The sequence below is a fragment of the Bombus affinis genome, chromosome 10 (genome assembly GCF_024516045.1).
Source record: "Bombus affinis isolate iyBomAffi1 chromosome 10, iyBomAffi1.2, whole genome shotgun sequence".
In the NCBI taxonomy this organism is placed as follows: Eukaryota; Metazoa; Arthropoda; class Insecta; order Hymenoptera; family Apidae; genus Bombus; species Bombus affinis.
The window spans coordinates 959,747-986,530 of NC_066353.1; the positions used below are offsets into that span (position 1 = coordinate 959,747).

At 39.7% G+C, this 26,784-nt stretch overlaps 1 protein-coding gene across 7 annotated transcripts in view; it reads right to left on the reverse strand.

Moving 5' to 3' along the window:
- LOC126921330 (DNA N6-methyl adenine demethylase-like) overlaps positions 1-26,784 on the reverse strand; it is a 143,684-nt gene that overhangs the window by 10,768 nt on the left and 106,132 nt on the right. For 6 of the 7 annotated variants that reach the window (XM_050732824.1, XM_050732821.1, XM_050732820.1 and 3 more), the window contains 8 exons: positions 23,714-23,953; positions 6,178-6,415; positions 5,318-5,553; positions 2,109-4,851; positions 1,558-1,733; positions 835-1,188; positions 297-524; positions 40-194 (listed from right to left, as the gene is read on the reverse strand). In XM_050732824.1, the coding sequence (XP_050588781.1) occupies positions 40-194; positions 297-524; positions 835-1,188; positions 1,558-1,733; positions 2,109-4,851; positions 5,318-5,553; positions 6,178-6,415; positions 23,714-23,953 (4,370 nt within the window). Of the gene's footprint in view, positions 1-39; positions 195-296; positions 525-834; positions 1,189-1,557; positions 1,734-2,108; positions 4,852-5,317; positions 5,554-6,177; positions 6,416-23,713; positions 23,954-24,744; positions 26,367-26,784 lie in introns of those variants that run through there. The other variant, XM_050732827.1, reaches the window with a different exon arrangement.

Genomic DNA, 26,784 nt, shown 5'->3' on the forward strand with positions numbered 1-26,784 from the left:
TGAGTGATTGTTTGTCATATAAATAACAAAATTATTTACTTTGTCAAAACTTCTACAGCTCCAGCGCGAACCTTCTCATCCTGTCCCTCTTTCGACCCGTTCTCATCCGTAGTATCCATGATGTAAAGGGGAAGTACGTGCAACTGTTCCTCTTCAGGTTTTGATAGAGATCGGTGTTTTGTCATAGTGACCACCTTTAAGATGAAAAATTACAGCATAGTTATTTCATCTAAATCTTTACCTTTTCAGAATTATTAAGTATTGGAAAAAATTAAGTGTCTCTTCAAGTCACTTACCACTGTACATCCGTTGTTCATGTTGTGAAGATCACGATGAGAATGCGCGCAGAAGTCGATACAGGCCGTAACACCGGAAAAGGGTCGGCCAGGTTTAAATCCCAAACGGCATTCGCTCGCTTCCCGTTCGAATTGTGTCTGATTGTTGAATGCTTCCGGTGCAAGGCTGAGATACAGAGGCGATAAAAGTGTTGCTAGGACGTGCATTCTTTCTTCGACTTCTTGCTCCTATAATACAAATAAAAAAGAACGAAACGTTATATTTGTATACAATAAGGAAGACAAGAATGGCGATTAACCCTTAGTATATTATAACTAGGTAGGTCTTGAACTTAGAATTTTTAATACAATATTTCTACGTTAATAATGAAATCTACATGGTAAATAGACATTTATAGCAAATACTTAAGACTTTCGATGGCATTCTTATTAAATTCAACACAGAGAAAGAATGTTGTTATGACAAAAATATGATAATTTAAGTTATCAACAATTAATTATAATATATATATTTAGATTGTTATAATATATTCCTCACCTCTGATCGTACTGACAATCGAAATTTACGGACGGTTTTACTTCTGGCGTATTTGCAACCATTATAATACATTGACCAGGAACATCCAAAGGAAAAGCTTGCACCGCAAGTATCAGGATCGAGACCTTGGCAAGCACAGGTTCTCGGTTCGTTCGTTCCACATCGTCTAGTAGTAGGAAGACCGAATCGATTCAGCTTATGACTTAACAGGGAATAGATTCGATCAGCTTCATGAGTGGGTACGCCTTCCCAAGCAACCATGGCCACGACGATCCAAGCTGTTGGACACTTGTGCCCTTGTCGGTGTTTCACTATGGTCAGGATCTTCTCCTCCAGACCAGATCGTCGAAGTATCTAGCGAATCACTGATATTACAATCCCATCACCAAAGCAGTACAGAGTAATCTTAGTGGGTGATTCAAAGCGACTGGAATAGGTTGGATAAAATTCAATTTGAAAAGAGTCGAGTGAATTCGCTTTGACTTCGATCTAAAATATTAGTAGACTGCGAATCTCTATGCAAATTCATATTTTTATGAATGTTATTAGACAAATGGAGATGTAAATATCTGTTTTATTAATTTTAAAATATTATTCAATATATTATTCAAAATTTTTTTAATTCGAATTATTACAGAAAATTTACATTATTTAAATTTTTTATAAATGCGTAAACATTCGGTACAAGTATGGGGAATATATAGAATACAGTAATATGCTTACCCATTTAGCCATTGGACATCCCTGAGTGGTTTTCCCTTCTTTTCCGGTGTAGATGACCTTTTCGAATCTAATGGCGTTTCCCTTAAGGCCGGTTCTTCTTTCAAGATCGTTCCGTAGGTCAGGCAGGCTTGCAGCCGCCCCGAGATGAGTGTAGTACGAGCCGGGTTCTGGCGGACCTTGTGGTTGAACCTCATTTTACTTACGAAACTGGACGTTTCAACGGAAAGGAAGCAACAGAAGCGGAAACATTTATGCCACGTATGTAGTAGGTATGCCCCCTGGGAAAGGGGGGTAAGTTAGGTACGTGCATTCTTCTTTGGGTCACTGAATCAAGGCTCGGTTTATTTTTTGTTGGCCAGTAATATTAGTAGTGGTAGTACATAGAGTAGTAGTAGTAGCAGTAGTAGTAGTAGTATAGTTTTATATATATTTTTTTCTTTAAGAAAATTTTGTTCATTTTTTGATTATTTATTTATCTATATTTTCGTGTGAACGTGGTTAGTGTGTTCTCTCAATGTTAGTGTCGTGCTGAATACGCAATAGCAACTCACATTTGTCAGCTGGAAAGCAGTTGCAGTCCGGCACTTCGCTCCTGACATTGTTCTTCAGTTTGTCCAAGTGATCTTGCAACTTAGTCGTTGAAGGCACGCTACCGGTACGTGGACTTTGAATGCCTTCGTTCTTTACGTCGGACTTCTCTGCTGAGTCGGCCAGTATCTCGTCCCTCGTTTGCAAACCCTGGCAACAACCCTCACGCAAATGTTCGGGTGTCGGTTGTTCGGTGCCGCCTCGTCGACAACACCACGAACCGACACCCGGAGACACTTTAGCGGGTCCGCCATCGCCACGAAATTTGTAGTTGTTACTTTCCTGCGCCCTTTGGTCCGGTTCACTCTTGATTTCCTTCGACGCGCAGCCATCGCTCTTTGACGAGACCGTCGGCGATGGAACGCAATCGGAGCTAGAGCAACCGTACTCGACGATGTTCTCCTGCTTGATATTCTGAGAGGAATCACAGTTAGAGCTGTTGGTTGGCTCCGTCGATGCAATCTTTTCGCTGCTTTCTGGATAATTTGATGTGTCGTTCTTGTTCACTAATGCAACTAATGGAGTTTCTGAAAAACCAACGTCGTCCTCGGTCCCATCGTTCTTCTCGCTGTCTGCGTTGTTGTTTTCGCAAGATTCGAAAGTCTTATCGTTGGTTGGCTGCTCTATGCACAGTCTCCTCTGAAACGATTTATCCTCGATGTTTTGATTGTCATGGCTCTTACTTTCATCCTTCCATAGCTGTCGTTGCTCGTGTTGTTGTTGTGATTGTTGGTGATAGTGTGATTGCTGTTGCTGTTGTTGTTGTTTTTCGTATGGTTTGTCCAGCACGGACTTGTCCTCTGAACCAAACTTCATGAAGCTGTCTATGACCATCATTCCGTTTTCCGGCAGAACGGTACCGTTGTTTAATGTGTTATTACTTCCTCCTGACCATTCCCATAAGCCACCACCATCGGGCAAACTATCGACCCGAGGGTGGTGGCTATGCAATAAAAAATTACCGGTCAAGGATTCGTTGGATTGCGCCATCGAGATGATATTCGACTGACTTAAATACTGATCCGCCTGCTTCTCTTGCAATTTCTCCGTATTGTCATGCGTGTCTCGTATCCTGTCTTCTGTATGGTATTCGCCATTAGCTCCGTTGTTACTGTTCACATGTTGAGATTGCATTTGATGATGCATATTGTGATGTTGTTGCTCCTGATGGCTCATTTGATGCTGAGACTGTTGCTGCGATTGCTGCTGTTGAAGCTGTTGATGCTGTAGTTGTTGTTGCTGCTGTTGCTGTTGTTGTTTATTTAGAATCATCGATTTCAGTCGACTGTTCAAATTCACGCGATTTGATTGAGCAAATACATTACTCTCCTGAGTATCTTGCGTATCGACGAACCCATTCGGTTTTCCGGTGTCCTGTTGCTGCCAAAGCACTCTTTCCCCGGAATTCTGCATGTCTTGTTTGGTCGTTTGTTGGCCCCAGGTAGGTTGGTTCTCGGCCACCGAGTTCGGTGACCAAGACATTTGGTTCTCCATTTTATTCTCTTGTGTGGGTGGCTGAGGCTGCCACGTTCCCGGTTGATGGCCAGGTGTTCTCCTCGGACTAGGCTGCGAATCTGGCCATTGTTGTTGAGGTTGTTGACTACTGTCGCTCTTTATACTATTGGGCGACCAATTCGGTTGACTAGTTGGCGTGTCTGGCCAGGACATCTGATTAGACGGAGTAAGTCTAGGACTCTTCTCCAGTTTCGTCTGTTGCGACCACTGCTGCTGCTGTTGCTGTTGTTGTTGCTGCGTCCCAGGTTGCGGCATCTGTTGGTTAGATGGCGTCAGCCTTGGATTCTGTTGACTTGAGTTCTGTTGCATCTCTGGACTACTCTGCTGCCAGTTGTGTTGGTTGGAGGGCGTCATCCGGGCGTTCTGATGAGACGGATTCTGCTGATGGTCTGACAACTTCGGCGAGTGCTGCAGCCAGCCTTGGTGCTGAGGCTGTTGTTGTTGACTAGACGGTGTCAATCTCGGATTCTGCGAAGCGTCCCTCAGTTTCGGACTCTGCCGCGACCAATTTCCCTGAGTTTGTTGCTGCTGACTGTTGTCCGTATTATCTGTCCACGACTGCGGAGTTTGTGGCGTCTCCTTCACGCTACCGTTCTCCCAACTCATATGACTCGCTGGTCGGGGTAATTCTTGTTGTCCTTGCATCTGCATACTTTGCTGTGTCTCTTGTCCTTTCATACTATTGCTCTGCATACCCGGTTGCTGTTGTTGTTGAGAAGGTTTCTGGTGTTGCTGATGCTGTTGCTGTAACGTCCCATCCGACCAGTTCATGTTGTTGCTCACGTTGCTCATTTTCGTACCGGTACTGGTATCGGACCATAAATGCCGTTGGCCACCGTCAGGTATCGAATGTTGCCGTTGCATGTGCTGTTGCTGGTGTTGTGGTTGCTGAGATACCTGCTGCGGCTGCCATTGGTTCTGTACTTGTTGACCCATTTCCACGTAGCCTGGATATCCGTTAGAGTTGTGTAAACTCTGTGGGCCCGGTTGAAGTGGATACCCAGGCATCTCGTTTCCCGACACGTTGCTGGCCGCGATCGTCGCGAATCCCTTCACCTGCGTATCCGTTGGCTGTTGTTGCGGTTGCGACGGCTGTTGCTGAGAGGCCTGCTGTTGTTGCTGGTTGTCCATGTGTACGGAACTGCTACGACTCGTCGGAGTGGTTGAAGGCGGCGGTGCCATCGTCACGTCCTGGAAAAACGCATCATTCCATCTATAACTCAAAAACGTTCGGGAATTGACTGTATATTATTGCTATTCACGAAGATATTTCGTGAGAGATTAACTTTAATTTTAGGTGCATTAAAAAATATTTTATGCTTTGATATTTTTAGATATATTTAATGGTGCAACGGTTTTCATATTACCATCTTAAAAATATAAGAGAAAATTACAGAAAAACTTCATTCAGAAAAATGTTTGTAACATTCAACTAATTTTTTAAGGACCGAACATCATAATTAAAAATGATCCAGAAGATTTAACAATTAATTAATTTCTAATTAGATTATCTTTTTGGACATAAGAAAAACTTCCTTTTTTCTATCTTCATGACTCTTAGATTTTTCTAAAATTCAATATTTTATCTTTGTTCGTGTCCGAGAAAATATTCGAATGAGCTGACTTTTAATTAAAAGCGATTCATTTCTAATTGTACCTGTTGTTGGTAACCATTGACGTAATCCTGCCTTTCATAACCAACTGATTGGGTTGCAGTAGCAGCGGGATCCATGAATTGACCGTTTAGTGGCCTCTGAGCTGTCGATGGTACAGTTTGTGGGGCGACTGGTGGCAAGGGTGAGGGTTGTCCCGTGATTGTGTATTGTCCTGTCGCCCCGGCACGTTGAAATGCCGACTGATCCGTAGTAATGAAAGTCTGCTGCTGATATGCGACTGTAATCAGAAAATTCACGTGCCGATTCCACGGAAACTGACGGCATATCGGCGGGACAAAGACCTGCATAGTTGCACACTTTGCATTCCACGATCGTTTTCATTCGCGAGGAATTCTGAATCGTCGAATTCAAGTGATCGAAACTGTGAATACGAATTTTATCATATTTGAGCTGTTCAGAAACCATACTCATCAACGTTATAAGTCGAAAAATAGAGAAAGACGATGATGTTACAATATTATTTCTTTTAATACATCTTAAAATCTAACGTTGTTTGTACCATTTCCTTGTAACAAACTGATTAATGAAATTGCATATTAGTGGCTGAGACTCATTCTTGCTTTTTTTTTTTATCAAAATTAATGTTGCTTTATATCTATTGAAATTTTAAAATTAGCATCAAGGTAGTAAATATTTTATAGCATATGCTATGACGTTATTTTATAATAGTCGAAGAATATAAATATCTCACGATCGATAAGTTAAGAAAAGGATTGTGAAATTTCTAACGGGAATAGATATTTTCTACTCGATAAAACTTGAGAAGGTAAAATAAAAAAAAGAAGAGACACGTATCGGAAAAATTCGTAAATTCTTCAAAATCGATTCCCTCTTCAATTACCTGGTTGTGGATGGTATGGCGCTGCGGCGGTGTATTGGGTATGATACCTCAGCTCTTCGAGCTGATTCGGAGCAGGAATTTGTTGAATGAACTGCTGAGGTGGCCATGGTGCTGCTGACGTTTCAACCGCAACTGCTCCCACGGGAGCGACTCCCTGGTGCCAAACAGTATTCCCAAAGCCGGCTGCTGGTCGGAAACCGGCGCCAGTATCACCGTAGAATGGCATCACTCCGGGTGACTGTAACATCAACATGAGACCTAACTTTAGTTTCACCTTGAATCGAAGCTCTTAATAGTTTTCTAATACACATTAAGTTTTTCCGTACTTTGTAAATTTCTCAATTAAAAAAAAAAGTAGCATGGAATTTTACAATGCTGACAAAGTAAATTTCTTTTTTATTCTATTTCTGTACTTGTTCTACTTAACAAAGAGTAGAAAGTTCAGAGTTAATGTGATTTTTGTCTTGAAATATCCTTTCAAACTTTGATCGAGGTTCTTTGGACTATTTCTTGATGCGGAAGAATCGACAGTTGGTATATGGGTAATGTAATGTTATTTCTAGCCTCGATACTGGTTCCTCGAGCGAAGTCTACTTTAAATATTCGCTATTTTAGATATTCACTCGAAGATGGATTGTCTTGGATTTAGACAATTTGTAAGTGAAGTTACTTGACTGATATACCTATGTGTGAACATAAACTTGAAACCATGTTAAGTGAATACAATCAGCGTGAATCAAGTAACTTGATTAATCCAAACGAATCTTTAATAAACTAGTATCAAGTTATTTGTATACAATGGGCTCGAATAACAAGGATGAGCATAGAAGCTCGAAGAAATATTTCAAGTCGACTGAGCAACAATTTCATACTGATCGAGTGTTTTTGAGTTGTTCGAATACCATCAATCTGAAGTCAAATAACTTAACTAATGAAGGCAAGCATGCAAACTATAGAATATTTCAAATCGGAGCAATAAGTTCACACCAAAAAAGGTGATTCCATGTTAAATTAAAGCAATGACTAATTTGAACGAGACTACACTCGGAAACGTTCGACGATTCGAAGCTCGAACGAACTGATAGCCACTGTCGTGTACAGAGTGGGGGAATAGCCATTCGTCAGCAATGGTTCCTTAACTATGCACAGCGCAGAGGTTCTCAACTTTTTCCAGCATCCAGCATATTGAGCACACGCTTCTACAACGATTCTACGAACTCCTTCAGCTACGACAGTATATACGCACACGTTCGCGACCCAATTAAATAAAGAGCTCGATGCAGCGCGGTAATAAAGCCATTAATCATCCCGGGAGGTGGGTTCGCGTGGTCCGCGGGCACCGCAGCGCCGTGGTCTACCATTATTTCCTGCATGCCTTCGCGCGTTCTCATGGTCAAAACTTGCTTCTCGACCTCCCGCTGCCTCGTAAAGCTATCAATCTCGCGAACAAAGAGAGAGTCGCGTGACTCGATTCGACGAATGCAACCCCTTTTACGTAGTTTCGACGTGTTCCCGTGACTGTTCGATGCAGACGCGGGGGTGAAACAGAGATCAACGTGGAAACGAATGAACCATCGTGGAACGCGGAGAATCCCACGGGGAATTGGTCGATGTTGCGGAACCGGACCGAGAAAATTCCAGGACTTGGCGGTGATGATAATCGGTCGACGATGGTCTTCTTCCTTGAGACATATGGAACTTTCGTGTAGTGGATCCGCGAGACAATACAATGGAATCGCCACGTATGAAGAACTATACCTGCGCGATGTACATACTTTCGTTTATTTTCGTTCGAGTCCCGACCAGCGATGGCTTGAAGAAGCTTGCAGCATCGAGAGGGTATTTTCAGTGAAGGTTTTGAAATTATGATGTGTTGTAAGATCGGACGAGTTGTGGGACAGAGTTTCGTTTTGATCTGATTTGTGCTATTGGCACATACCAAAGATCATAATTGCACTTTTCAACTGGATCGTTGTATATAAACTAACGCAGAAATATGAGATTGAAGACTTCGTACGAAGTTACCGAGACTAAAGAGACCAATTATTTTTTCATTTTTAATTATGTTCATTAATTACGCGAGACAGATGATATTAAATGAGAAAGATTCATTAAATGGAAGAAGCTAGTGTGTAATAGCGTTTCAAGATAGAGAAAGAGGAAAATGGAATATTTACATGTACGTGACTGTTATGTCACCGTATCTTTTGGAACTATACATGAATTAAACATAAGCTAAACATGTACGTAACCAAGAGAAATGAATTCTCTAATTTATCTTCCTCTAATTTATTTTTTAAGATGTTAGTTTTGTCTTTTGAAATTTCTACTAGAAGCTTAAGAAGCCTATCATGTTATCGAAGAAGGTTTTCAAGCTGTAGCATAAAACGGGAAGAATTGTTGGGAAGAGTACCATTTTGATGTTTGATAGGGAATTTAGGTTACCCTGTTATAGACGTAGGATATATAGAATATACGAAAGAGTAAAATTGTACTTTGCAACCGTACGAGTGCATAACTATAAAGATAACAGAGAAGAAATGTAGAACATACAACGCTATTTAATTTTGTCTTCCGAAATTTCCAACAGGTACTTTATGCTGCTGTCTCTGTATCCTTGAATCGTTTGAAAACTTGTGAAGTAAGGAAAACACAATTATTATAACCGCTCTCAGAATGGTAGAAAGTCTTAAAATGTTGCGACATCTCCGATCTCTACAGCATGATGCACGACGATGTCGAAATATAGTAACATCATTCTATACTTCATTCCCTTCTAAAATTGATTTCCCATTTCTCAATATTATATTAATATTCAATTCTTCAATTAATCAAATCTCTCCTTGACTCGTCTCATTTAAATTCACAAAATTTCAAAGATTCTTTGTTGCGACTACATTTAGAATTTCAAATAATAAACATTTTATTTCAATATACCTATATTAATTCCAAATAAAAAATAGATCGAATTTCGTTGCCCATGGACGAACTAGTTTGCTTATATCCAAATATAATTCTTTTATTATACCAGGCTTCCAAAAAATTTAAAAGAAATTTGACACACTTATCAACACTTTTGCTACCTTATGCAACCATTCGGTTAAGTCAAACATCTGAAATTTCTTCTAGTAGAAGTAGGAATTCAGAAGAAATTTAAGGATGAAATGTCCTGTTTCTTTATGAAGAATTAAAAATTCCTTCCTGCAATTCTGACCAAAGTTTTAAATCTTTCTTATTATGTATTATTTATCATTTATTATATATAGATCTTACTTATCGGCTTAGGACAGCTTCTCGGTCTTACATCATTTTCTTAAATCTTTCTTTATACTTAATATACCTCGAACAATTTAATTGCTCGATTCATTAATATTTATAATATACATCAAAATGTTTTTGATATAAATAGAATGTTTATGCACATATAGATAATATATTACTATAAGAAAATATACAATTAGAAAGGGAATTCCTTCGAATTCCTTCGAACCCGGTTCAAAATTTACTCAGTCCTCAACCTTGCTCGAGTTCCGTGTTGCGGCCATCACTACCATTTTCTGCTTGTTAGGAGAGGGAAAGAGGGCCTTCAGCTTCGATCCGCATGTATCTGCGTGTGGTTCGCGAGCGAGATGGCCTCCCCGCGAAGAAACGGATGGACGAGGACGGGAAAAGCTCATTGGATGGGAACGAGAAACTCGAGAAAGAAGAACGGAGGACGACGAAGGAATGATAGAGGAAGATGGACAGTGCCGCAAATAGATTGTGGAAAAAAGATGGAGAAAGAGCTAAAAAGGAGGGACGGTGAGGAGGGCAACAACTGGCAAACTCGCAACCGGACTATAAAACTTCGTACAAAACGAAAGCAACGAGCACGAACGATCAGCTTGCTCGTCCGTACACCACCGACGAGCTTTGTCATTCTATTTCACTTTCTCCCGCGTACCCAAGCGTCTCTCGTTTCTCGTCGATCGATTTTTTCAAAGTACGCCCCGCCGGCCCCGAACACGCTCGTTTAAATAAAAGATGTCTCCTCGCGGAGTTCGGGAATTTCTTTCCCAGTCCACGATTCTTTTATTCTCCTTTCTTTTTCCTTTTACTATTTCATCTGCTTTTTTTTGTCCTTCTTCTGTCGTACTCATTCGGTTTTTCTTGTTCAACATTTCCTGGCCGGTTATCACCGAGCGAATGAAATATTCAACGTGACCACTCGCACAGCTGGAGAATTTCTCTTTTCCGTTCTTTGTCGCTGTATATAGGCTGTTTCAGAATATTATACTCATGCGTAGCTCGAGGCGTGGGTGTACGTCCGAGAAGAAGAAAGGAAATGTTGACAAACGTATATACACTGGTAGGTGTATTGTGTTGGAAGGTATTGATTGTTTCGCAGGAATTTTGAGATTTTAATTAATGCGATTGTATCGTATTTGTGTGTACGCGTAGGTGTACAAAGGGTTTCGCTAATTAAAATGAAAGAAAGGTATAAATTTTAAAGGATATCAAAGGATTTTAAGAGTATCCGAAAGTAGACACTTCGAAAGAAAGTTTTACCGTAATTTTTTTCGACTGCAATTACGGGAATAATTTCCTACAAAATTATCTAATTTCGATTTCAAGGATCTAAATTTCTGTCGAATATTTAAGAAAGAAAACTTGGGGAATAATCCAGAAGAAATTTTTCATCCTTTTTAATTGAAAAGTTTAATTAATATGTTCATGAATTCTAAATTCTCCTTATATTCCAAATTTTTACATCTCAAACGTTAAATTCTACATTCTAAACTATTCATTTATAATTAAAATTAATTATAATTATAATTAAATATACAGTTTGACGGATTTCGAATTTTTATTTATTTCAATTACCAGACCACGAACCTTTATGCGCTTGTGGAAAATTTCAATACGCAAAAATGCACAGGTACATTTCACTGATTTCAATGACTTTGAAATATGTTATCAAGATCAACATTCTGAACAACTTCTTTCCTACACATGTTACCGCTACTCGGCCTTAGTTTCCGAGAAAAACATTAGTACAATTTACCTTACGATTACGCTTCATTCTGGAATAGCCACACCAATTTTTAAATAGTCCAACTTGAACTTAATTCGATTGACGAGAGTGATTACCGTTTTTAAATATTCCGTAAATAAAGAAGAAAAGTGAATTAGGCTAAAGTGATATCCGACCGTTTAATGCAAATGGTAATACTGGCGTGAAATAATTTTCAATGAATTTATCGATGCATGAAATGTTGCACTGTGTCCTATTTGTCTACTCGTCACGTATGTACCAATAATTAGGCTCAGCAGATACACGTATACATGTCCCCTACGCGTAACATGATAATGATACCACGCACAGTCTTAGTTTTTCAGTTATACACAAGGTGTTGTTAGTTTATGTTTCTTATTATACTATGTATAAATAATGAATAGTAACAATTGAATTTACGACACTCTTATAAAATCGTACGAAATGAAACTTAAGTTATGTTTGCGTTACCAACAATCTCGTGACAAGACTGTCGGATATTAATTTAACATCTAACCCTAACTCAACCTATAACCCATTCATTTATCTTTATTTATTTATATTACAGTAGATTAACGTCGATGATTTAAGTTTAGATTGTACTGCATAAAGATACTATCATCTATATGGCAGAATCGACTGTAACGGAAATTAGATTTGATCGAAGCTTTTTACGAATACATCGAAAACGAAGATCATGCGGCGGTTACACGTATAGAAAAAAATTACTCAGAATATTGTTCCGGACAATTTATTTCAAGGTCATCGAAATCGGCAAGGCGCGCTCTTTTCTGTATAATCATCCAAATCTCTGAATTCTACCTACTTGTTTAATAACAGATACTCATAAAGATATCTTAGAGACTCACAGTCTAATAATTACAAATTATAAATGTAAATATTAAAAAACATTTTATAGTCTGTTATCTGTATCTCTATTTCCATTAGATTTAGGTCTGTTACGATTTTCAAATGCCTCGTAAATTTTCCGACATTTGTCGACGTTCTCGTGGAAAGTTTCATCGGTATTATCGAAGGGACGTGACAGGTAAAATTATCTAGACGGCCAGAAAAATGTCCCGGATAATTGTGTCCCGCGGTCGACACTTAAAAATTCGACGGAAATTCCGGAACACGGGTGAAAATCAAATGGACGATTGAAATAAAAGTTGTATCGCGTGCCACAGTGTCGCCTCGTGTGCATTTCGTGTTTATCTGGCGTTGAACGCCCGCTACGAACCGTTTTGCGGGTTATTACCCTCGTTACGCGGCACAGTTCAATTAACTGAGTTACGACGGTAATCCCATTGCCTATGACCAAGGAAGTGAAATTTCCTCGGGATATTCGGCCGTGGAAATTGAGCACGTTTCTCGTGATACCGATTGTCAGATCGAATCGTGTCAAGATTTCCAAACGAATCTATTGCAACCACGTAATTAAAACGTTCTATTTACCATTTGAAGATCGCAGGAAAAAGAACGTGATACGTGTGTACGTTTTTGTTGGTTGTTTTATTGGTAGAGAAAGAGTATATTTTAATATAAAATATCTAAAAGTGGAAAGAATCAGTTATGCCCAAAGATATAGTCGACAAAGATACATAAAGATGAAAGATGTAATTGTTAAGATATTTTAATATGTCGTTATAAGAAGTAATATATGTAATTCTTCTACTCTTCGCATTTTTAAATGATTTTAGAGCTCGTGATGAAGAGATGATGGTTCAACGCTGAATCAAGTAATTGTTGTTAATTGAAATCCTGATAAAATCCATTTTCGACGAAGCAACAAGTTGTACATGGTTTATACAGTGCCGTCGATAAAACGATAATTAACAGCCGTCTAAAAAAAAAAAAAAAAAAAATCATCCTGCTTGTTCCGAAATCACCAATTCTTCTATTTTTGATCTATCAAACCTATAATCGCTGGTACATTACTTCCAAGATTCCAAAATTCCATCCCCTTTATCAAAACAATATAAAAGCACGGTAATTTTTGTTTAAATGCCGCAACTATTCACCCATTTACTAACTTCCTCAATCCTTTTGAATAGCTTATTACACGTATATATGTACGTGTACATTGTACAAATTCGTTGTAATCTGTAAATTCTAACGATCTTTCTTAAATTTGAAATTATCAGGAAACAAGAAACGCTATCGTTATATCACGTATACTTTTCGGGGCAAAGTTATCACTGATATTTTAATAACATCTTACATCCTCATAAACAGTCCTCATAAAACAGTATTATCATAAACGTATACGACGTACGAGCCATTTGAAGCTAGTTGTGTCAGCAGTATCAAAAACCGACATCACTTTCCCTTCGACCCAATGCTGCGCGTGAAAACGAACCGGAGAAAGGATCGTAGAACGCCGGGGAAGCACGTAGAATATCCTAGGTCCGCGTGATGCCAGGAAATCCATAGTCGTCGGGGTGGATGGTTGAAAAAGTGGGTCGCGTGGAGTGGTCCAGGAGAGCGTGAAAGGTGTTGGTGGGCCGAGAAACTCCGGGGAACCCCCAAAGTGGCCGTGAATCGGTGTTTGTGGTCGAGGTTGATAGCATCGAAGAGTCGGGCGTCTCGCCAACCGAGTCAGCGATCCCTCAGCGAGCCACCTTCCCCTGGCTTCTCCTTCGTGTTTTCCTCCTTTCCTCTTCTACCACTCTCTCCCATTCCTATCGTTATCTTTCTCCTTCTATCTGGCCTCTCTTTCTCTGTCTAGTTCTGTGTGAGAGCGAGTCTCGACCGTGGCGTTGAGCTCTCAGGGGGAAAATCCTTCCGTTCTCTTGACATCGTGACCTAGGGCAACGTAAACCCGAGGCGTGATAAAACGGGATGTGCCGCGACAGCACCCAAACATAACCCTCAGGAGCCACGCTCCTCCCTCCTTGTCGGTCTTCCTCTTTCTCACGGCGTAGCTCCTTCTCTGACTTGAAGCCCAGCCAGCGAGGAACTTCGCCAAGCGAGCTGTTCAATGACCTCGAACCCTTCCGTTCCGGCTCCTTTCTTCCTTTCCTTCGTTTTTCCATCCGACGTGCTCGAGCGCCGGTGACTGGTTCCTGGGCTTCTCTCGATGATTCACGGAACGCTTCGCCGCTTCTCGCGTGATGGAGTATCCGGTCCCAACGAGGATGCAACGGGAAGATGTAGGGTAGTCGAGCCATTGCCGCGTTTTTCGAGATGAACAGGTTATTCGTTCGTGTACGTGACTTTTGAGTGAAATGGATCTTTCGGATTATCGAGTTTGGACATTGTTTGTTCCGTTGTTTCCAACTTTACGACTTTGTGTTTTGCTCGTTCTTTAAATTTCTAACTGACATTTTCAGGTCTACGCGCCTGGAATATTTTAGTGAGCTTCACTCGAAGATTTTTCGGGTTATTCTTTAAGGTAGGTTGTTTAAAAGAGGAAGATTATTTTGTCTGAAAGAGAATCAGCTGTGAAAAATATTGTACTGGATTGTTCGTAATTATCTTTTATAATTACGTTATCGTATCTTACAACTTATTTAATTACTTTATAAAACGAAAGAAAGAAGGTAAATTCGACAAAAAGATAATTCCCTCGAAAGGATAACAAAATCTTGATTATACTATTATTATAATTTTTAATGAAATTCTACAGAGTAGAATTTGGCAAAATTTAATGCAATCTCAGCAAGAGAGGCTAGCCCTCGAAGCGATAAAGCTGTTCACTTCAACAATACGACACGTGTACAACGAGCTCGTTCAGCGCACCTCTAAGACACCACATAATTTAAACCCCCATTATAGCTTCCACTTTAGAGGCGTGTGCGCGCTCGCGACCAGCAACAACGCCTCCTTTATTCACGTCAGAACGTCGAGGATCGTGTTTTACACGCATCCTTCTCTCCTCCCCAGCTACCAACCACTTCACGAATCAACCAAACGAAACCTTTCAGCCTTTCAAACCGTAGGCTACATTTTCCTACTTGTTGTTTCCTTCACAACGTCTTCACAATGAATGATGAAAATATACTTTGTAACAACGACGAGGCTTCGATATTTTCCAATAATTTATTACATTTCTGATTGCCTACGGTAGAAGAGGTTCTAGAAAATTCATACGAAAACATTTGCAATCTTAAAAGTCATAAATAGTTTCTAAGTGATCGTGGAATGGGCTTGGTAAAGTGATCATTTTTGTTACGAGTAGTTTGATTTTACTACAACTTTCTGTTTTTAATTCTTTGTGCGTTGTGAACAATACGAAGGAAATTTGAAAAATTTTAGAAACTGCTCACAAAGATCATAAAATATAGTTAATTCCAAAGAAGAAGAGAAAAACAAAAAAGAAATAATGAGAAGTAAATATCGTAATAATCACTTATATACCGGTAAAGGCAAAAAGTATTTAAGAATTGATTTATGCTATAATGATATATTTTAAAGCAAGCAATACATAATCCAACGTTACAATGTTTGCGATATACACGTGCTCTTTTTCTAACTCATTCGCCACTCCCATCCTTTTTGGGACAAGAATATAGCGTGAGCGATCCGCATCAGACCTATGTCTGTCACGTAAAAGGTTAAACATATTATTACATCGTTATGTTTATCCGATTTTACGGCTGGCATAATTAAACCCTCAACCCTGTTCTTATAATACACGTAACCTTACAAGAATTCGTATCAAGTTACTTACAAGCTATTGACATATGTGCTGTCTTGTTCCAATTGTATATTAACAATTTTCTCATTTTATTAAAATGAGATTGAAACCTGAAAAATTTAAGGACCGTAACAGGGTCAATCATTTCTTCTACTCCACTCCATAATTCTCCGTCAATTTTACGAAAAAGAATCCAAGGAATTTTCAGTTCCTTCCTCGACAAAATACTTCCGCCTCGCTCTATCCACCCTATGCATCACCCCATCAACCCCATGCTGTTCAAAAAAATTCTTCATCTTCCCCAACTAGCAGTCCCGCCCCAGTACACGCAACGAATAATTACCCCATGTACACACCTGTTCCATCCGCGAATGATCACGAGGGGAACATTGGCGAGAGGATCGACCGATATTCGATTACGCGTAGGCCGGCCGAAACGCGTGACGGCAGGGGCGAATTTAAACCGCTTTGAAAATCGAGCCAGAAATTAATTTCACCGTTCTCTGTCCGTTTTTCTCTCTGCCAACGTTCTACGGCCCTTTCCATTCCCCGTTTCATCTTCGAAGCCCTGGCAGTCGTTCATCGGACTCAAACAAGAGGGGGCTGCAAATTTATCGACGAATTAGCCACAGCAATCAGTCCCGCATCGATACGCTTATTTCATTAAGCGATCCGTTGCGTGCGCGCGCGGATGATCGCAACGAAAATTCATTTATCAACGTGATGTCCCCATTGGAGCTCGTTTCTGCAGCCCTTTCCTCTGGTGATACGACAGATAACGGTGCTAAACGATCTTTTTTCTGTTTTTTGCGCATCGCTTATGATTTTTTTTTCTTTCTTCTTTTTTTCCCTTTTCTTCTTCTCTCTCTGTTGTCTTCTTTTTTTTTGTCGCTTCTAACCCAGCGATCGGCTAGTGGCACATGCCATGAAACCCGATAAAAACGGAATCGTTTGCGCAGTAAAACAGCTTTTATCGCGTTGTTTATACGTTGGGCGACGATTACGGGAGAGCGGTAACCGCGGCCTCCGATACGTCCATCGTTTTTCCGACGGCGACAAGCAGAAAGGGAAAGGGTTGAGGAGTGGCTCGTTGTAAATTTCTATTTCGCCGTTGCTTTGCAATCGTACGACGAAATCGATTTGAATGTATTCCTAAGACATGACGGTATATTAGTTTGTTGCTTTGAGCTGATCTTACGTTGACGTTGAATGGTCTGATGGATTTATGAAAATGTTTTATATTACACAAGAAGGTTAACTGTAATATAAAATTCGCGGTGAAGGAATTGTCGATTGACTAGCGTTTGTACAACTTTTAAGAATATTTTCTCTCAAAGAATATTCGAACAATATTTCGATATCGGAATAACATGAATAATAACGAAGAACATCTAAATCTACCTTAAGAATATTTTTTCCACATCTGCTCTGTAGATTGCTAAATACACAAACAATTTAGAACGATTAATACAGTTCTCGCACGAATAATACAATTCTTCATCGAGGGGAAAAAGAACATAAGTCTCGATATTGAAATTATCAGTTCGAAGATACTTTCTCAAGCACTCCATCTGTATTTCTTTTCTTTCGGGTTTTTCGACGTAAGATTTATATGCTCATTCGTTAAAACGTTCCTTTCGAGGATACTCTTGTCGACAGATCCTGTATCGGGCCCATAAAATTTTCGACGCTTTTGTCGATAGCTTTTCGACGGAATTTTCGTCTTCGTTCCTTTTTTCATCTCACCCCTGAGGAGCAAGGGGGACACGGGATTTATACGCGCACAATCCGGCGTGTTTAAATCGAGCCTACGAGAAAGAATTGGCAAACAGGAAAGGGGACAGCAGAAACGGGTATCCCGCGCTATCTACATCTTAGCCGACGGTTTTATTCACGACTGGCTCGCTTTCGGCGAAAACAATGCGCCTCAAACGATCTCGCGTAGAGAGAAAAGGAGAACGAGAAAAAATCTCGAAACAAAGCCGTGGGCTTACACCTTTCGTGCTTTTTCCCTAGGGAATGCGAGCGAGCTTATTCTTCGTCCGCGGTTCGACCATTGCGTCCGGCGGTGAAATTGAGATCGACGTGCGTCGAGAAATTCATGGTGGTTTGTGAATTGGGTATGGATAAAGGATTGAAATATAGATATCGAAAATTGTAGGAACTAGTTTGTTTCAAGAATGGAACGACTGTAGCGAATTTTTCTTCCGGAAATTTTAATTGCTGAATTTTGGAATTCTCCAATAATTGAAATTATCGAATTCTCGGATTCCGGATTTTTCAATGTTCAATCTGCGATTTTCCAATTTTCTGATTTCTTAATATCCTAACTTTCTGGTTCCACGATTTTCGACTTTCTGTTTAAAATTTACGTCGATACGAGGCTAATCACCTTTTAGATGCTCGTAGAACCGATTCTCGGTAACACCATTACGTTTCCTAGAACTTATCAAGAATTCAAATGCACACATTCTTTGAGTCGTATACCTTGCTGGCAACCTTCTGCTCCATAAGTAGCGCAACTATTTTTTCCTTGAACCGTTAGAGATTCAAATATATTCTTCAAACATTCTCCGCGACACAAGTGTTCACCAACAGTTGTTACTTCGCGCGATCTTTACTCCCTGTCTTAAAACTTTGAACAGACGCAGTTCGCGATACACTGACTAAACTTGAGACATTTACATATTTATAATATTTAAAGACTCTTCTATAAAACAATCCTTAGACGTTAATCTCAATCCGCAATTCCATTAGTTCGACGACACTTTCTCCAAACATGTTGTTTAAAATATCCCTAATTAGTTACTAATCTCGTAATCGCTCAATACGCTTCTCCAAATAGAGTAGACAATTTTTGATACTTCTGTAAGCATTTCGATGCTTAATTCCGCTATATTCTTCTGATCAAGAAAATACAATTGGAACTGTTCGTCTTTTTCACGTTATTTCCAATACTCCCAATTTAAAAGTTATCCACGAATAACGCAAAACTCTCTAAACATTCCGATGTAGCAAACTGTAAATGCAGTCGATGCAAGTAAGCAGCATTCCTCGATCTAAAAACAATTAGAATCAATTCACGATCGTACACATAAAAGAAGTTGCCACATCTACCTTACTCATTTTTCTACGCTCTTCTATATACTCGTACGATAATTCATAGAAAATGATCGTAATCGTGTGACAGAAGCAGAAAGCAAACTGAATTGTACGCAACGGCGTGTGCGTGGATCGCGACAGAGCGAAAACCGCACGTGCTTCGCGGTCGGACGCAATTCGTGCATTCGGACAACGAGCGTGCCGCGTTTCGCGGTTTCGGTTTACTGCATAATTGTGCGTCGGGCCGGGTGGCCGGCTGTAACGTTGATTCCTTTATCGGCGACGATATTGCCAATTACCGTATCGCAGGACTGACCGCGTTTACGCGCTCAGATAGCCTCGTTTAACACGGGGTGAAACGCGCGATTAACGCTGCGGCCCGTCGTTTATAACGCGAGTGTGCCAAGCGCGCCGGAACGCGGCACGAAACACGTGTTTCCACGAGAACACGAGCCCTTTATTCGCGCCGTGCTGCCCTTTCTGCTCGCCCTCTGGTACGTTCGCTCAGTCGCTATGCTGCTTTGTCGACTGTCACCGACTGCGACACGGCGTTTTGCCGCAATTATTTCAACGATCAAGCTTCCTAAGACGATCAAGCTATCTAAGACGATCACGAGCTATTCTATCAGTCCTTAGCTCGTGGAGAAACTGGAGATGCGAATGGTAAAGGTGAAATGGGATTTTGAATGGATAGCGATTACTGGAGTACATATAGTTACGGAAATTTCTATGAATGTAGTTTAATAAATGCAGTGCAGACAAAAATGTGTTTCACCTAGTAGATATCATGACAAATACTACAGTTTGGATGTTTCATATATTTTTGCATTCTGTGTACTTTTAGATTTATACATTATCCCGCTTTGGAATTGGCGGTGAGCAAAGTACAAAAAACCAAGGATAAGATAGCAAACGAAAAATATGCGAACGAATGTATGAAAATATACTTAACACAAGGAGAAGAAAATTCATAGAAAGTTCATTTCTTTTAGAGTTGATTGACCTGTGTCTTAAAATCAATGTCCTTTCTTAGACACTCGAATAACTTTTCATTCTAATTTTCTAATTCTTTCGTTTCTCGTTTCAAAATTAAAGAATCTTCACCTAAAAATCAGGAAAAATTCCTGCCTCCCCGCTAAAAAGAAGGAACGATAAAATGAAACCGAAATGGCAATTCTATTCAACAGAAGATTTAAAGATTGAACCATTGAAGGATAGGGGAGAAAAAAGCAGGATACGAAGGAGGAGGTATCGCGATGCGAAGAACGGTGCTCTTACCGAGGTAGCGTGTCGATCCGGCGCGAGCACTGGCTGGCTATCGCGTTTTCGCGGTTTTTTGCCTCGTGACAAGGGCTGCGAGGAAATCGGCTGCCGAAATAACAGCATAACGCCGGGGCAAGGGTAGACTACCGGCAGACAGCGACTATGGGGGCGGTGACCGCCCGCCAACGCGAATCAATACCCGCAGGAACAGGAACCACCGACCTAGCGAGAGAGACAGCGACCACGCCATGAGGGGTAGAGAAAAGGGAACGTCCCAGAGGCAGTTGCAGAGAGAAGCAGAGAGAGGGGAAGGAAAAGCGAGCAGTATCAAGAGAGGAGCAAGAGGTGGCAGCGGGGTTGGAGGCGGAGAATGACGGGCGGAGAGGAACAAGCCTGGCACATCGACGCACCCAGGGTGCCAACGGAGTGGAGCAAAGTGCCGATACCTGTCTCTATCTTCCGTGATTCCTTCCGTGGGTGCGCTGTCGCTGTTTTTTACTCTTAGAGATTCTACGGAGAAAAAAAATTATCAAAGAGATCGTGCACACGTGCTTGTATCCCTGTTGTCCATATGTACGAAGACGAGTGCAATTTGTACCTTGATAGAATGGATAAAGAATTTTAGATTTTCAGCGTGGACAACATTGGGTACGAGTGAGGAAGAAGATGTTCGTTGGGAAGGGTTTTTTGAGGAGATTTTTAGATGTTGCTCGGAGGATCAAGATCGTTATACGTTGCAGAGAATGAACGTGGAAGCCCTTTTTAAAGAAAGGATTAACCAGTATACGAAAGCCTATACATTGCAAGCCTAAATTCATGGTATGAGCGAAGTCCGGGAGATATGATGGCTTGAAATACGAACGAAATCATTTGGAAATAAATCAAAGCCTGGAGCGAACAATTTTGAAAACTAAATATGAAAAAGTAATCATTTTTGTAATCAATTTCTTACATCTTCGATAACGAAATTACAAGAATAGAAGACTATGAGTAAAGGATTAATTTCTAGCGTGTCTCTGACGATGGTTGATAGTAACGGAGCGGTAAATTTTCGCCGTTTGCTTGTTACTTGTTCTGGAAACGCGTTCTTCTGCCAGAAGGGAGAAGATTGAACTCAGGATTGAACGGGACAGCCTTGGACGGTAGTCGAACCGGACGAGTCGCGGATCGACTGGTACCTTGTTCACAGCACAGACATCGCGGGTTTAACACGCGCATTTTTGCACACGGATAATCTTCACACGTGTTCGTCAGCAGAAAACAGAGTCGGTTCGCGCTTGGACAGACTGGTTTGCCCAGTAACCTCGCAGTACCAGGCCAAAGAGAACCCAGAGAGAGGATGCACAAGCTCGAAACGATCGCGGAGAACCGCATTCCTTCCGACGTTTCAACCTACTCCTCGATCGACTTTCCTCTTCCTCTCGGCCTCGTTGAAAGTGACAGTCCGGATGATGCTCGTCGAGGAAGCTCCTCGAGATTGAAAGACTGGTTTATACCGGTGCAAGTTGCTGCTTGATGCGAGAGTCGAGGAGGTTTTCTCATTTTTTTAGAACTTTGTTGCTTTTCTTAAATGAAATTACAGATTCTTTGATATTACAGATTTTCTGTAAGAACTTGTACGAAGATGAGATTTTCACTGTTTCGAGACTAATATATGCGTTTCAAGATCTTTTATTCTCTGCAAGAATTTCTACGAGGATGGAATTTTAACCGTTTTAAGTCTAATTGCTCTGAGTTGTTATAATTTCTCTAACATCAATAACATCTGACTTAGGAGATACACCATTTCATTATAAGTGGACCTATCATATCCCATTAAGAAAACTTATTTCTTTTTTTATGTAAGTAGAATCTATATTGAAAGGTAGTATACCGTGGAAATTCTGCTATAATTTTGGAATTGGATGAAAGATTTCCAATATTCCCTATTTTCAATTTTAGTTAGAAATATTGCTGGAAAATGTGACATAATTTGGAAAATTTGTATTAAACTTTATACTATTTACCGTAAAAACTTTAATAGAAGCTCTACGATATTTTGTATTCTATCACCCTCCTTGGAGAATTTGCAAGATTTATGTTCCAATTAGTCGAATCTTTTATCAACGGGGAACTCTGAAAATTTAATAACTCCTGCTTTAATAAAATTTCCAATCCCGTTATCCCTTCTGAAGAATAAGATAATCTGAAAAATGTATATTCTAATCAATCATAATTTTTTATTATTAGAAAACTTCGCAACTTTACTATAAAATTTTCTATTTGATCATATTTCACTATCTTATAAATCTTCCTTAAAACAAAAATACAGGATGTTATTTTCGCTTTTAACAAAAATTACAAATTGTAGGCTTCAGTTCGTTCAAAAGAAAAGACCGCGAGTCTTTACTTTGGTTCTTGAAAGCAACGACTTTTGCTTTGCTTTGGTTCTTTCTTTGGTTTAGTGAAACGCAATCTGTGGAACACAGCGGGGGAGGAGCAAGCGTATTCCCTTGGAGGGTGAAGACAAATTGAAGTAATGAACCGCAATGGTCTAGGTCAAGGTCCTTGGCCTCGGTTTAGCATTGGCATACACGAAATACACCAAGGGGCCATACCGATAGGGCCGGACTGTTTATTCCCTCAAGTGCTACGTGTTACATGCCGATATACTGTGCCAGATTACGGGAGAGGAGTGGCTAAGCAGGAAGGGATCGATGTTATCCTTGGGGACCAAGACGCCTGTAATCTCATCGAGGATTTTCAACTCCATTTGAGATCGTGCCAGACAATCGGATCTCTCTAACACGCGAACTAGAATCCGGCTAATACTCCGGATAAGAAATTTTCCAAGCAGAATATTTACAAATTTCCAATCCAATTACGTAACATCTTCGCTTCTTTTCTATTTTAGGATAGTACGTTAATCGTGTATATTTTATTGAAAATAAAATATTGAAAATTTGAAGAATTGTGTGTTTGCGTGTGATGATAAATAAATATTTAGTTTAAATACTTAACAGATTAATTAATTCTAGTATTTCTGGGTATCGACGTGTGAAATATTCTTCATGTATAGTTAAATTAATATCCTTTTTCTCAAAAATTATATTTTCATAATTTGTTCATTCTTTTGTTATTTTCTTTTTTCAGTTATTCCAATATGTACGATTTTGAAACATCTATAAAAATTGGAATATTGTGTATTATGTCTAGTATCTCATCAATGCACCAGATATTCTTCGTATAAAGATAAATTAATATTTCCCTTTCCTGAACGTGTTTTCCTATTATGTACAGTTTATTCACAAAATATGGCAATTTCTTACAGTTTTATATCCTTCCCTATGAATAAATTTCCCCGCAATAAGATTTACCTACGTTTTACGGGAGATTACGTGTCATAGATATCGGAGGAAGATTCGAAGAACATTAGACACACGTTTCAACAGATATTCGAAACATATAACGTTCAGAGTATCTTGTAATGTATAAGAGGAAACCAAGTGCGTACTTACCATAGAAACGACAGGAGGCGGAGGATTTCCGTTCCTAAGTGCCCCGGTTTGTTGGTTCGCCGCGGGATTCAGATTGTCCTTGGATTGCTGCATGGGATCCGGCTGATGAAGCGTTTGTTGCGTTTGCTGTTGTGGTTGTTGCTGATGCTGTTGCAGCCCGCCTATTCCAGCCTGTGGACTGCCTAAGCCTGCTGGTGCGCTATCTGGTGTACTCACTTGTCGCGCGATCTTTCGATAACTCTGAAATACAACAGTTAATCTTTCGTCAGACAGGTACATGATTACTACCTTTCGAAAATGAATATTCAAATATTTTTCAGATTTTTATGGTATGGCTTTGTACTGTCGTTTCTATTCAAAGCTTCCGGCTGTAAGCTCTGTGTAATCCATCTTCGTTTGAAAATTCCAAGTTCTACAAAATTGAAAAGTTGTAGAATTTCAGAAGATTCATATGTTGAAAAACTTTAGAATCTGGTCATTGAAACGTCTACAGTAATAACGGATTCATTTTTAATATATCAATTTTACTTATCGGAAGAGAGATAGGGGCGCAAGTTTCGTACTCAAAGGTGCAAAATTACTAAAGTGCAAAAATTCATGTGTGTATAGGTAACTAACGTCGTCCACGAATTTATAATAGCACAATTTTCTTAGAGAAATATTTGATTCTTAGTCGGGTTTCGTCGAAGCGAGTGGAAAGTGGAGTTGCCTAGTTGAATAGTTCGAAAATCGAAAGATTCAGAAACCTTTTTGATATTTGAAAGCTTGAAAGTTTAAAAGTTTGCGAACTATGAAATGTAAAAGATTATAAAATTTAAAAAGCACAAAAAATTCAAAGTTCACATTCGTCATAGCGTAGTTGTAGCATTTTCACAATAGTTGATTACGTCGTTCTCAACCACGACGGAACGCGACGCAACACAACGAGCAACAACCATTTATAAACTATATCTTGGAAACGCATAAACGTTGTTCATGCAAAGAGGCTCTCACACGAACAGCAAGAAAATCTGAAAGAGGTTGAAATTTACGGGACATATACGCGCGACGTCTCGCGTCCAATTATCCAATAACTTTCATCCTCGAGAGGGGCGTCGAGGTAGGTTGAACGACACACGCGTTCTTGCCTGTTCCTCTTCATTCGAGCAAAGTGTTTTCTTCTTCTATTGGGCCGCGTTGTAATCACCCACGCACGAGCGACGCGTCACGTCACGCCGGGCACACGACAAACAGAAGAGGAGGCTACGCTTTTGAAATGGCGAGGAAGGAAGGAAGGTAGGCAGGCAGGATGGTGTGTGGCACGGTAGCCGACCGTACGACGTACGGTGTGACCCTAATGCTAAAAATACAAAGGTGGCCTAAGTAGGCCGAGCCGGCTGAAACGGTTTCCATAGTTCAACAAGCGCCGCTGCCCGACAGCTATAACCGGCCACCCAACCGCCCCCAATGCCCCGCCACAAACGCAAACTTAATCAATTATTACGACGTCCCCCGAGGTATCACCATCTCTCGTAAACGTTTCGCGGGTGTAGTTACAAAGATCATCGATGAAACAACGCTGGTCAAATTTTGAGCGTTTTTCCAAGAAGCAATGGTTATGGATTGAGATTGAAATTCATAGAATGTCACTATAAAGTTCTAAGGTCTAAGTTGAGGAGCAAATAACGATGCTAGAAAATATAGAACTCTATTATGTAAATTCATTGAGAGGAAAATTGCAGACTGAAATAACGCGTCGTTAGCTCTTAATGGGTTAATTTATAAATAAAATAATAAACGTAGACGTAACTGAAAAATGTCACGGATAGGAAGCAATTAAAAAATTGTTAAAAAAATGTGTTTCCTTTTGGTTTACAGTTTACTATTTTTACCTCTCTCGTGGATATTTAACAGATATTGACTGTCATATCAGCTTTATTTAGGTTTATAAAACTTTGAACACACATTACGTACTTTTAAATGACAGGTAAAATACCTATTAATCTAGGAATTTACATTTTCAGCAGCAGTTTCGTTTAGTAGTAATTTAATAATTAAAATCAGGAAAAAAGTTATCCTATTATAATTTTCTTATATAGTTTTCGATCTTTCGTGGTTTTTCTGACTCGGAGAACGCGAGCACGAATAATTTAGACGCTACTATATGTTCGATATAGTAATCGTTTTCAAGAAAAAAACGAAGAAATGGTGGAAAAATTTATGTCAACGACTTCATCATCCTCAAGTATCATTCTTTGGAAATTCTCTGGAATTTCGTTAGAATTCTTCTCATAACTGCCTTCAGTAATAACTAACTAACGTAGCTAGTATATCCATAGATATTAAAATCGATTTCTAATGTGATTTATACTGCAATTACAATAATTGCATCTACGTTTATATCATTCTATCATTTACAAGCATAAAACATAAAACGTACCAAGCTTATAAATACCATGATCATTCCCGACTAGCCTTGAACAATCAATTGATCCCGCGCACAAGCCTAACCTAAACTAAACTAACAATTTCAAGGACCACCTTCAAGTACCATCCATACTATTTAAGCAAGTATAATATGGAGTTCATTAATCACCGATAAATCTGTCTTAGGATACTTACGAAAAATTAATCTGAATAGCGAAACTATTGAAACCTTTAAGAATTATTATCTCATTTGCGCACTACAAATAATTATGGAAATTCATATTTTTATGAACACAATAAAGAAAAAGGAAAAGAAAAATAAAAAATATCAATAACACAAAATCTCAAAAATTAAAAAAATTAAGGATTTTTAAATTAAGCGATTGGGCGGCTTGAAAGTTTGAAACTTCGAACGTCTGAAAATTAAAAGATTCCAAATCCTCTTTACTTCTCTCAAGAATCTGTAAAAGTCCCTAATAATCAATCTCACGTTCAGAGAAGCCTGATCAATGAAAGTTGCGTAAATCCGAGCAAAATAGGCCGTAAATCCATCCAGACTGTCATCGCGAATCCATCAGCGTAATTACGACACAAAGTTGCTCACAATAATGCTGACATTTCCTTTTGACACGTCCTCTTCTCGCCAGAAGAAATCTTTCACGAAG